This window comes from Glycine soja, chromosome 4 (assembly GCF_004193775.1).
Source record: "Glycine soja cultivar W05 chromosome 4, ASM419377v2, whole genome shotgun sequence".
Taxonomy (NCBI): domain Eukaryota; kingdom Viridiplantae; phylum Streptophyta; class Magnoliopsida; order Fabales; family Fabaceae; genus Glycine; species Glycine soja.
The window spans coordinates 50,418,296-50,432,373 of NC_041005.1; the positions used below are offsets into that span (position 1 = coordinate 50,418,296).

The 14,078-nt window shown below is 29.2% G+C and overlaps 1 protein-coding gene and 1 long non-coding RNA gene across 2 annotated transcripts; both read right to left on the minus strand.

Moving 5' to 3' along the window:
• Positions 1 to 4,231: 4,231 nt before the first annotated feature.
• On the minus strand, positions 4,232 to 4,601 carry LOC114408241. Its single transcript, XR_003665863.1, has 3 exons — positions 4,516 to 4,601; positions 4,391 to 4,442; positions 4,232 to 4,302 (listed from the first exon to the last, which is right to left on the minus strand). It is a non-coding gene; the product is annotated as an uncharacterized LOC114408241 (long non-coding RNA).
• Positions 4,602 to 6,105: 1,504 nt separating this feature from the next.
• Positions 6,106 to 9,609, minus strand: LOC114410334. The gene is made up of 6 exons (XM_028374247.1): positions 9,185 to 9,609; positions 8,524 to 8,677; positions 7,836 to 7,926; positions 7,642 to 7,693; positions 6,851 to 6,905; positions 6,106 to 6,315 (listed from the first exon to the last, which is right to left on the minus strand). The coding sequence occupies exons 1-6, from the start codon at positions 9,593 to 9,595 to the stop codon at positions 6,281 to 6,283; spliced, it is 798 nt and encodes a 265-aa protein (XP_028230048.1). The 5' UTR covers positions 9,596 to 9,609; the 3' UTR covers positions 6,106 to 6,280.
• Positions 9,610 to 14,078: the final 4,469 nt, after the last annotated feature.

Below are 14,078 nucleotides of genomic sequence, written 5' to 3' on the forward strand. Positions count from 1 at the left end.
ATATTATTGTCATACTAAGGAGTACAGACATTCCGTGACTAACTGGTTTTTCATATATATTTTTTAAATAAAAAGAAAGATAAGAAAAATTAGTCGGTGATTTGTGAAAGTAGTTATAGAATAAAATAACAACTCATGAATGTAGTAATAGAAATAAAATAATAATTTATGAATGTAATGTGTACACTAAAACACGTTATTCTTTTTATATATAATTATAGATTATAGATATATCATTATTGGTACATATCTTGCTTATTATTAATAATAATAATAAGTTGGTTATTTTTTTAAACTAAATAATTGGTTATTTACATCACTTAATATTTTTTTTAATTAATGTTTTCATTTGAATACGTATTTTTTGGTAAAAATGATAATTACTTGTAATTAATGATATCTCAAATGTTTTATTTTGTCTTTTTTGAACGTAATATACTTAAATTGTTGTAAGTTAGTGATATAGAATTTTTTTATGGAAGTTAGTGCTATAGAATATGAAAATTCTGTAATTGCAATATACGTGTTTAATTTTCTAAGCGTTTTGTAGTCCGTATAACTGAATTTTATTTTTTTATCATTCTATTCTATGTATAATTTAAAAAAAAAAAATTGTGATGAAATTTTAATCAAAATAATAAATGCAAACCAGTAGGGCAAAGTAAAAATCTCATCCGATTAGTAGGGCAAAGTAAAAATTTCATCCTATTAGTCATTCAGTTCATTTTTTTGTTACACAATATTCATTGGCACATGCAAAAGACTGAAAATTATGAAGGATTCTAGTTTAGGTATGTATTCTCTGCATCGACTCATTTTACATTCACTCATTATACCTGTGAACGAATGACACACATCATTTAAGAACGATAACGTGTCGCAAATTATGATATTGTCACTTGAATCTAGACAAAGCATATTATGATACAATATATTACTGGCCATTCAAAGGTTTGATTCTGAGGTCTTCCACAAACTTGCAAGTATAATATGGAGGTGGGGTTCGTTGTTAATATATTGTATTGCTTTTCTTTTAACTCTCTTAAAATGTTAAGAAAATATTTGTCGCCATATATAAAAAACACGTGAAGTGTGATCGTGGGCGTTATTTTTTGCCGTTTGCAGGTCAACAAATTACATGGAGATCGTAAAGTGGAGATGAACTACACACAATTACCTTTAGTGTCGATGTAACGGATGTTTGAGACGAAGAAGAAGTTTTTTGAAGTTTCATTTCGAGACAGAAATATTATAACCGAGACGCAGCATAAATGTGAGTATCACCTTTTATCCCATTTACTTCCAACGCACGGACCAATACAGACCAATTTTTCACGTCCCACAGCCTCACAAGGGTGCCTCTCGCCCCAAAGGAGCTCAGAGAAGAAAATCTACTTAAGCAAGCTAAGGTACATTATTTGAAGTTTATAAGATACAAAGTTATTAGTGATCTTGCCATTAGTTCATAGGAAACACCAAGTTTTAAAGTTACCAGAAATCTTTTTTTGAGACCTTTCACAAAGTTGCAAGCATATTATGTCAATCATTCTGCACCTGCTCATTCTTAGAGAAAGATAACATTAGTCTTAAATATAATATTTGTTAGTATAATTAATAGTTTTTTAAAAGATAATTAAAAGAAAATTTAACGTAGATTAAAACAGTATAAGAAGCAAGTAAATTTTATTTTATACACAAAAGTTATGTTCTATGTACATTGTTTCTGTTGTTGGACCAGCACTAAGTAATAATAACAGCAAATCTGATTTTCGTATTTCCATTATATTTTAGTGGGACCATGGGAGTGTGGGCAACAAAAGAAAATTCATATATATATATATATATATATATATATATATATATATATATATATATATATATCTCTGTTATAACATCAAGAGATTATTTTCATCAATGATAAAATCTTAACATAATATTTTTATTTGCAAGGTCTTAATGCTATGTGGGATTGAAATGTTGGAGTGCAAGGAGATTTCTTTCATATTTTATTTACTACTATGGAAGCATAGTTTATATCCTTGTTTCATGCGTTTTCTACATTAGGGTGTTGTTGCTTCTTTGTGTGTGCATGAAGGGTTAGGTAACAATGTGCATGATCATTTCGTGTTTTCTTATCTTTGTTTGACTGTAGTTTGTACTTTTGAATACTATAAAAGTATATTTTGTGCTTTTAAAAGTTGTTTTAAATAAATTTGATTGGCTGTTAAAAAACATTGTTAAAAGTTCAAATAAACTAAAGACTAATATATATAATAGTTATCATATATATATATTTTTATAAATTTTTATGGCTAATATAAGTAATGATTGACTGATTATATTTTTTTAAAAAAGTATTATAAACCTAAATCAACAACAATAATAAATATTTTTTAAGGTATTTAACGCAATAGTATTAATATATAATAAATATAATAAGTTATAGTCACAAGTATTATGAAATAATTAGGGTAACAGTATTATTTAATAATCCGTACCAGAGATTATGTGTAAAAATCAAGGTTTGACCATTTATATTTTATTTAAAGATATTTTTAATCCTTCAAATTTGAGTAATTATTCTTCTTAGTCCTTAAAAAATTGTTTTTTATTAGTTTCTCAATTTTTTTTCAAATTGTTTTTAGTCCCACTCATCTTTGTGTTGATGGTGTAATAATTTGGGTAAAGATTACTTTTACCAGTATGATAAAGATTTTAAAATTCACCTCAAGATGAGTTCTAACATCTAACAAATTGATTCTCTCATTAAACTTTTTAGACGGAATAATTTTTGCTAAAGATGAAATGATCACCTCTATATGTAAAATGCTCTTTGAGCCTTGTGCCTACCTGATCCTAGGAAGTTCTCCAGATCTAACTCACCTAAATTTTTCAATAAGCAAATCTATTTTTTTACCTACAGATAATAAATAAAAGAAGTTTTTTAATTGCCTTTATCGTTAAAGAGTATGAAGAAATCTATTCTTGACTGGAATATAACACCATTTAAGAATGAATAATTACATTATATTGTTTCTTGCAACCATAACATGGCAATGGTAATGCTCTTCAATATTAATGGGGACTATCTTTCTGGGAAACATTAACCATCCTCCTGATGGTAGCTTAGTTCTTGGTATGGAAATTATAATGTGTTTGTTGATAAACCATTCCCGGCTGATGAGCAGTGGAAATCTTCACAAAAAGTGGATGTATATGAACCTTCCTCGATTCATCTTTTGGGTTAGACGTTCATATGTTGTTATATGAAAAAAAACATTCTTAGATCGTATATATATATTATCTCATAAAATTATGACACATGAGAATCTTTTTGCATGAATGATTTCAAACAATGCATCTGGTACATTATCTAAAAATTAATCAACCTGGATAATCACATCTTAGTAAATGTTTTATGAAGGTTGTTTTCCGTGGAATATTGACCAAGGAGCATGACCATTGGTTTAGCATCAAAATCACTGTCGGTCTGAAAGACAAACCAAAACCATTCTTAAACTTAATATAATCACATTTGCATGAATAAAATGTCATTTTAATTGATATTAACATGTGTAGTTCACAAAATTTGCATATTTTATTTATATATTAGGTGTATATGTCACTAACCAATAATGGAGATACACAATCATTGAATCGATAGGTGAACTCCAATGGCTTAAGCCTCTCCACATACAATCTCTCCAGGCCATCAATTATTATTGATGTAACTGCACTGAGAGGTAACTAAAATAGACCAAAATTTTATGATCAGACTATACCTGGCAAACAACTGAAATACAGCAAGGCATGTGTAATATAACTTCAAAAAAACCAGTTCATAAATTCTCCAATACTGCCTTGTATTCATCAACTGATTCGTAAAGGCAATGAATGTATGCAAGATGAATTGCTATCAATTATGAATGCATTTACCTCTCAAAATAATTCAAGCATTTATTCTTTAAAAAAGCATTCACCGTCAAACTCTTTGTTTTCTGAAAAAAAAAAAGAAAAAACATTAAGAAAAAGAATCAACAACAATAATATGATTTAATTGATAAAGACAAAGTAAGATAAAAAAAAAATGCTTACTGCTATTTACCTTGACCCAAGACTTCAGAACTATAGTAAGGTCTACTTCATCTAATCTATGTAAGATTTATTTCAGAAACCTCCGGTAACTGATGTATTATCAGCAGCAATACCCATCGAGAGCACAAGGAGACAAATTTCAATAACTACAGTCCGCACTGATTCAATGCAAATGCTTCTTCACTCAGAAATCTATATGCTTCAGCCCTTTAGAAGCAAAAATAGGCCAAGTCAATTTTTTTTCAAGTTGAAACAGATGATGATGTTATAAAGGTCTACACGATAGAAATCTTACCCAAGAAGAAGATTTACCAAAAGTTTTAACTGAATGTTGGGTCAGCAATGCACTGCCAAAGGAACACTTATCAAGAAACTTCTTTTTGGATCAGAGTTTTGCAAAGAATAAGAATAAGCGCTTACTTGTACAAGTGCACTTAAGATGCAGCACCTGTATCAAAAGAATGTAGCATCACGTACCCTGTGCTGATCATTAAAGCAGAGCAGAACCCTAAATTAAAAATCCCTTTATTATGTCTTAACACTGAATGCACTAATGCTATATACTATGTCCAGCACCTTAATAACCAATATTAGCCATTACTTGATTCTTTATACAACATCACCTAAACCCTACAAAACTTCCTTACATTTGTCTAAATTCAATTTCAATCCACCAATTCCTAAAACTCTATCCCTCCAAAAATACCCTAACCCTAATCTAGAGTCACAAATCCTCTCTCCTAAGTCCTACCTCCTCATGGAGACTGTTCAAATGCCTAAATACACACGTAAATCTTAAATCTAATACGTTATTTTCAAATAAGTCGCATTCTAAGTTGAACCTTTCAAGCTTCAACACAGAAGAAATCACCACATGCCTGACATTGAGAACACAATTTTTCTTTGCACTGCACAGAAAACGACTATTTAAAAAGGAATCGTTGTAATAATGGCTAACCAGGTTTCTTCAAAGTTAAGGCGAGCTTCTTTTGGCACACGAGGGAGTTGAGGAGCGAGGATTTTCCGACGTTGGAGCGGCCAACAGAGCGAACTCAGGAAGTCCATCGGAGGGACAATCCTTGGTTGATACGAATGCTCAAACAGAAACACATGCAGGAGGTGAAAAAAGATGTAAAAGAGGTGTGAATAGCAGCAACCAAGACCAAGAGACAAATTGAAAAGCCCACGTAGCTCAATGACTATGTTTGAGGCAGAGTGTGTGAATTCAGCTTCTAGAAATCCTTTAGGAAATTCCTTGCTTGAACTTGTCTGATCCTAGGAGACAAGAAGAATAAAATTCGTTAGGCTTAATCTTCTAGAACCTTTTCTGTTACGAAGGAGATTATAAGTATCAATGTAAATAACAAGCAGTTATGCAATGAATTGAAATTATTTCTCTTATTTGCTTCTTATTCCCCTTTTTCTCTTGTGCTGGGGCCCTGGTACCTGAGTACCAGAACTTAGCCCCTAACTCTTTAAATGAATATATGATAGATTTTTGTATCATTTTACAACGTAGATTTAAATTTAATTCAACTCTAAAAATTAACTCATAAAATAAAGATTGTCTTTCACTTATATATTATTTATTGATCTTTATCTTTTACTAATATGAGACTTAAGTTTTTTTTTCAATAATACTTAAATTTAAACTCATTTATTAGATAATTTTTCTGTCACTTGTAAGTATTTTTTGTAAGCATATCAATTGAATATGAGTCCAAAGTTACCATCACCATTAGTATTAGCAATTTTATTAGTTTCATTACAACACGGTGGAAAGAAAATGGATTCAATGAGATGTTAAACTCGAGTCATCAAAATGTAATTCACTTTTATTTTTAAATTTTTGTAAGCAAATGATACGTTTCATTTTATACGGAGAGCATTCTGAAAACCATCGGGAATTTTCAACATCAACAACAAATCTTTGAATTTTATTGTTCAAATGAGAGAGATTCCTTGAAAGGGAAATGTATACTTATAATTGTTGATTAGGAAATCAACTGATTATGAAAACACTCACATATATAATAAATTATAAATTTCATACAATTTTAACATTTGTTTTTCTAATCTATAACTATAATTGTACTTTATCCTCTAAAACATATTCTTCACTTTGTAACAGCAGATTTTAACTCGTTTGAAGCATGTCATGGACTTCCCCGTTCCATGTGTGCTATCAATCGTCTCGAAAGGCAGGAGAGTTAAGCAACGCTGCCAAGCACCAAATTCAAAATTTATTTTGTTAGAATTATATCATACTATGCCAATTAATATTTCTAACAAAATTTACAAACTAATATTTTCCCATAAAAAATATACTATACCAACTTGTTAGCAATAAAAAAGAAAATAATTATATCATACTATACCAACTTGTTACGGTATTAAAAGTTTCAAATTCATATCATATATTTTGTGTGAACATTTAACTGAAAATAAAGGATGATGTCTAAATATTACTATTTCTATGTTTTAAAATTCTAAGAATTTATTATAATTTTTACTTATACTCTCATAAAGGAGAAGAAAAAATCACATAAAATATCAAAATAATAAATGAAAGATATGAATACATACTAAAAGTTGATAATAATAATAATAATAATAATAATAATAATAATAATAATAATAATAATAATAATAATAATAAAGAGGTTAATTATTTTTCTTAAATAGTGTATTATAAAATTAAATTATAGACAAAAAACTAGAAGAAATAATTAAGAAAGGGATAAGACATATGTACCTTTAGCCATTGGTGGATAGCTGTCCAAAAACGTACGAATCGCTTTTAACATGTTCTACAGTACAGAGATTTGAGCCCCCAATTAGTTTTTATATATATATATATATATATAGCCATGAGCCCCTAATTAGTTAATCACCAGAGTCGGATGAATGCATTGAAATGCAGGATTTTAATAAAGAAAAATGTTAGTGATGTATTCTTTGTCATAGAATTTTTAGAACATTACGAATTATTGTGTGAATTTTACATGAATATCACTAGATACTAATTAAAAAGAAAGCGTGCTGGCTTAAAGCTTAGGTATCAGATTTTCATTACTCTTTTTCGTGCTGGCTTATGAATCCTCGTGATTGTTTTGGTTTTTGGTAGATGGTGGAAACAGAAGCAGGTTAATTATCAGTAAGATGGTATTGATATGAATAAGTATCTTAACTTTTGCAGTAATTATCATAAAAATCATACTATCATGATTTTTAATTAGTTAATGACATAAGACTTTTTATATTAACAGTGTATTACGACCATTAAATACTTCATTCAATAAACTTGGTATATGTTTGAGTACTTCTGTTACTCTGCTATGATAAATTTCATTTGCTTATACAAAAGTAAAAGCAGGGCTATTTATAGGAAGAAAAGCAAAATTTTTGCCTGGGTTCAAATGGCTTTAAGTTTTCTTTCCTTTTTCCTAATACCATTTGATTTATATTCGAATTTAACAGAACTTCAATTACTTCTGTTGTAACAATAAATAAAAGGACAAAATATTGAATGAGGAACAAACATACCAGTACTATTTCACCTGGTTTTAGTGGAAGTTCCTCCAAGCCGGTTACCTTGCTGCACATAGCCACACACAATCATATTTGCCGTTTAATAAAAAGTTAATAATTACTTTATAATGTTAACATGTTTAGAAATTCAGGATTTTAATGATCAAGCTTTTGCTAAGTACAGAGAGAAATAATAAGGTGTTATATACCTAATAATCAATCTTCCTTCTTTATCTTCTGTAAACCAAAAGAATCTGCACCCTTTTGTGAAGGGTAGTTTATTTTTGTCGTCCCCCCACTCTGTAAAGAATGTGAGGATATTCTTTGATCACACAGCCAATCAAATTATATATATTTATTTTAATTCATTGAACAATTAATCAAAGCTAAACGCAAAGTATTGGGCTGTTGTTAGAGATCTTGATTGAATCCAAGATCTTGATAATGACAATTGCTTAATGCACTCAATTTTTTTCTCGGTGCACCCTGAAAATTCCTACCCGTTCTTACCATTCCTCTCTCTAACAAACCCTAGCCACCTCTCCCCCAAACCTTCATGGCCACCGCACCCCACCTCCACCTAACACCGCCTCTGCATCGCCTCAAACCCACCACTATATTGCTACCCAACCACCCACCACTGCCACATGCATCGTTGTGACACATGAACCTTCACGCCGCATCAAATCCACAATCGCACTCATCACCCTCATATAATTTTGGATTGAGTAATTCGTAATACATTTGTATGTATTTTGGGGCTACTAAGAATTTTTGTGTTGCACTAAGCAAAAATGAAGTGCATTAAGTAATGGCCCTTGATAATTTGAAACAACCCTGAACTGCCGAAGTGAAGTTGACCCAAAAACAAAAATTGAGTTTGTGAAAGTCACGTACCCAAGTGCCAAAACACAGTAGCCATAGGTTTGCTCTCTTTGACATCTTCCACTCTCACATCTTCTTCCACTCTGATATCTCCCTTTCCCACAGCAATTTTAATATTTGGACCCAACGCATCCATCACCTCCTGCCAAAATTCTATGATTTGCTCCTGAATGAAAAGGAAGGGAGGGAGGAATTCACCATGTTTATTGACGGAAACATTTCCAATATATTGACAATATTGGCACCATCAAAATCTAAGCATTCTATAAAGTATAGGCTCGAATCTACACACAATTGTATTGATTAGTGCTAAACATAGAAAAATTCAATTAGGATCTTACAAAATTAGCCTGGTTTGCATTTCTTAAAGAGCCACCAGCTAATCTAGAATTGTTGCTTCATTAATTAGGTTGAATTCGTGAATTTGCTTCATCTTGATATCATTAATTCATTGTATTATTCATTCACTTATTAGGGTGTTATTAACGAATACTACGTGAAAATCCCCAATACCACTTATTAGGGTAGTATATATAACATACTCTGTTAAATATTTATGTTTAGTAACTTATAATTTAATTTTCTTAAACAAATCAGCAAGCATACCGGCATTTATTAAACACAATTTGACGGAAAGAAAGAGAAAGAGAAAATGTTGAAACTAATTAATTACCTTGCCTTTGTAGGGATTGTAGAAGAGGTAGTCCTGGTACTCACAATCATCTGAAACTAATTGCTTCAATTTTTCAATGTCTTTTTTATTGAAAGCATCGTAAAACTCTTTGACAACACTCTCTACATCTGAATGTGGCAGGAACTCAGGATTGTTCCCGGCACGTGCTTTCCATTTTTCATTTTGGCACTGTTTCCATAACTCTATTATGGGCTTCTTTTGCCCTACTAATGCAAATGGAAACAACGTACCATTGACAATTAGGTGATTGGCAATTAAATTGCTGAAAGGAGTACTCCTCTTGTTGTTGTTGTTGTTGTTTAATTGGGCAATGCATGGTCGTGGGTTAATAATCTTGTTTGAGCTCATGCAAGCTCCTAATGTGGTAGACATTTGGGGTAGTGATGCCATAGCCTAGCAAAGAGAATTTGGTTTATTGAAAGAAGCTAATGGTTATTTTATTATTCTAGTTACTTGTCAAGTGCGTCTTTGCATCTAACTAGGGTATATACATAGTTTTCCATTCAAGAAAGGAATGGATGCGATTCGAGGCATGCTTTTTGTTTGTTCCAAGTAATTTAATTAAGTTTCACATCTTTACAAGTTTTATATATATATATATATATATATATATATATTCTTTGTGTACATTAGGGGGCCAACTAAGTTAAAGAAAAAAAATACTCCTAAATTTTTTTGAAATAAACTTTTACAAAAATATATACAAAAATTATAAATTAATTTCAAGAAATTTATATGACCCGACCCACCCTACTAACGGATTAATGTTGGTAGATTAAATTGTTGACCTAAAAAGAATAAAATAAACTGAAAAAAACAAAACAATCAAACCATGTAAGTTATAAAATGTCTATATTTTACTTTATCTAAGTCATAAATATCTTTCACACAGAAGATTCTGTTTAAAGAATATTTATGAATTGGTGGTATATTAATTTTCTACTAATTATTTTTCATGCATACTCAATATATATATATATATATATATTACTTGGTTGCACTTTTAGTGTTTTTAATATTGAAATTATGTGATTTTGATTTGTCTGTAAATTGAATCTTCATGGTACGACATCAAGAAAACAAAAATATAATCTAGTCATATATCATTTGTGTGTCAAACATGACACAATAACAAACACATAATTAGTATGTTATCATCTAATTAAAAAACTAATATTAAATTATACTATTGTGATACCTAAAAAATCTCGTTCTTAAAATTAGAACTTAAGTTACAACATACAAGAAAAATCCATATATAATTTAAAAATTAACACAATTAAAAAAATCAGAATTTTAATTCAGAGATTCCCCTTAACTTATAGGTCAAAATCAAAATTTTAATTCAGAGATTCCACTTAACTTATAGGTCAACTCAAGTTAAGTAGTTTAGGTAATGCCTTTCAAAAATAGCTTAATGTTTAGTTTAATTTCTCTTGAATAAATTTGAGATAAAAATTTTAAAAATTGATATAAGTTTCATACATTTATACTTTAATTTAGTTTATTTTCATCTTTTTCATTTTCACATTTCTTTCATCCTTTAAATTAAATTGTAACTTTTTTTTTTTTTTACTATCAAACTAGTTAATTCATTCAACAAAAGAAAATAACGACACGGCTAACGGGGAAACCACTAAATCAAATGGTACCTTAATCGCATAAGTTACTTTACCATGTCATCAATAGTTGTTATATAAAAACTATCCGGCCATTGTCATGAATCGGTTAGACACTTTTCAATTTTTTTTTATTTACTCAATTGTTTTTTTTTTTGTTTGTTTTTTTCTTCTTCAAAAATCGAGCATTACACGGGAACCGATGCTAGTATTGTAAAACAACCTACCATTTGAGTAGATTGACATGATTTACCTAGTGATTTTGACAACTTTAGAGGCATACTAGTAAATGGATGTTCCGATATACATAAACGAATAAAATGGATGTAATCTTAACATTTGTGATTGGAAGATTATATACGTCAAACAACTTGCTAGAGCTAAATCAAAGGGCACACTATTATTGGTGTCCCAGATAAAGCAACGACAAACATGCAAGGGACCCTCAATCATAGATTATCATGTCACAAGAATGTTTGCTTTCCTATTTTCCATCCTCGATTTAATGAAGGTATTCTCGCTCGCTTGCTTCTTCTATTGATTGATTTCTGGGGAATTAAAACTTAATTAGTTCAAATGCTACAGACAAAATGTTTCTGTACGTATGACCCATATGCGCAGAGCAGTACACACACATGCATGGTGGGATAATAGATATTATTGTATTATTCGTTTGTTGCTCATTTAAAAAATTTGCCCCATCCACACACACATTAATTATTATATATCTGTAGAGTTCTATATCTATATAATTAATAAAACAAAATAAAAATTTAACTTTTTCTTAAGGATCATATCTTCCTTAAATGTGTCTTATCATATATTTCTTTTATTGACATTGTCACATGTCATTTTTTATATTTTATTTAAAAAACATTTAAATTATACGTACGTTAATCATGTATTTATTTAACTTTCATTTTACAATTTCATGTTTTTCTTGATATTTCATATTCTTTAAAATTTTCAAATTTTTACAATTAATTTTCTTTTTTTTTTAAATATAACAGTCAAAGTACAATAATTTTTTTTAAAAAATGGAAAATAAATATTTAATTCAAAAAATTAATCAAAAATAAAAAAAAAGATATATTAAATTAGTCTGTAAAGTATCTTGTATAAAAGAAGGTAAAAATGAAGGGGGAACATTGGAGTAGTTTATAATATAAAAGAAAAAACAATAGTTTTTTCTGATAGAGGTAGGAAAAAAAAACGAAGGGGTAGAACTGTAGAAGGATTATTAATTGCAAAACAGAAATAATGATTATAAAAATTAGTCACTAATATCTAGTTGTGGTTAGGGAATCAGTTGTCCCCACCTTCCAAATCCCCAACTTATCCTAACCCTATGGTCCACACGATCCCTAAACAGATACCCAACTTGTTTTCATCCCCAAATCACTCAACATCTCCTTAAGTCCTGTGCTACTCAAATATCATTTTCTGTCTCAATTTTTTCTCTATGTCTGCTTTCTTCACATTAAAGTTCCCTTTGCAGTTTTCCCACAATTATTTCCCAATATATATATCAGACACACTAAAATCAAGGTCACCTATAATAATTTAGTATTGATACTGATTATCTCAACCCTTCTCATAGCCAATCACAATCGCTGACCCACACCACATACCTCTAGAGTCTAGCTACACCCCACCATGGGATTTGTATGGACCAAAAATCCAAAATAATACAATTAATTAAATGAGTTGTAAAATTTTCATTTTCATGAAAAATTGATCTGATTACCAGCATAGGCTATTATTTAAGGAATAATTGTCTTTACATCACTATTAGTGGGAATGAGAAAAATGTTTGTGTTAGAAGAAAGGCATACATACATACAATGCACCTATTTTTTTTTCCCTTAGAAAGGTCGTCGGCTGACTTTCATGATAAGGAACAACTTTATCAAATACAAGATGATTTTGAGACCTCACCATGCATATATAACAGAAAAGGTTGTAGCTATGTGGCTTCTACCACTTTTTACTTACGTGTTCATCATTTTTTTATTAGGTGCTGCTTAGTCCATCTCAATGCTTGGATTCTTATGCCAAATTAGATGCACCATCATTATGATGACTTGGGAAATTCGCAGCAACTCCTGTAATTTGCACCTAAAAGGATAGGAGAAGAATCGAAAATAGAACTGCTGTCATGTCATTCACATGTGTATAAGCAGTTTCTGACTTTGTTTGCTAGTACCCTTCTATAGTAGTATATATATAGGAAAGGGATATACTCATTGGAAGAGTAACACTTACACTTATTTAACTTAATTTTGAACTGATATTATTTTGATAATTATATGTGTTAAAGTTTATACAAATAAATATTTACGGATATGTAACATTATAGCTGAAATTTATTTATATTCTAAAAAGGATACGACAAGCTAAAATAAAATAAGTTGAACGTATTAATGATTTTTTAAATTATATGAAATTTATAGACTTTATACCTAGTCATATTTCTTAATTCAATAGATAATAAAATTTAAGGTTTAAATGTAAATTTGATCTTCTATTTTGGTCAATCCGCAATATTGGTCCCTTTATTTTAAAATAAAAATATTTGGTCCATTTGTTTTAAAAAAAATTCATGATTTTAGTTTTCTATTTTAAAATAGAGACATTTGATCATCTTATTTTGTAAAAAATTTAATTTGTCAAAATTTCAATTTTATCTAGATGTATTTTTTTATTTTGATACAATTAAATCTCAAACCTAACACATTTATTTAAGGTATTATAAAAAAATATTTATTAATTAGAATGTAAGAAATAAATGAAATAAAACATGAATAAAATTGAAAATTGTACCAAAATTGTTATTTTTTAAATAAATAAGGATCAAAATTATGAATTTTCTAAAATAAAAAATTAAATATCTTTATTTTGAAATATTGAACAGAGATCAAATGTCTCTATTTCAAAATTAATGAACCAAAATTGTGAATTGAGCAAAACTAGGGACCAAAATTGTATTTAAACAAAAATTTAATGTATATAATTTTTTTTATTAAGTAAACTAAGTTAAATATGAAACAAATAATCTAGAGGGGAGGGGGAGCCTATCCAAAGAAAAATTGTATATAAGTTGTGTCAATAAAATTATATGATACAATCAGAATAAATCAATAATAAATAATTATGTTTCCTTATATTTTCATACAAGTTTGAAATACAGGTTTATGGATTTCATTTTCTTCTGTTTATGTTGATTACATAGAGGTAAATCATATTAGACTTCA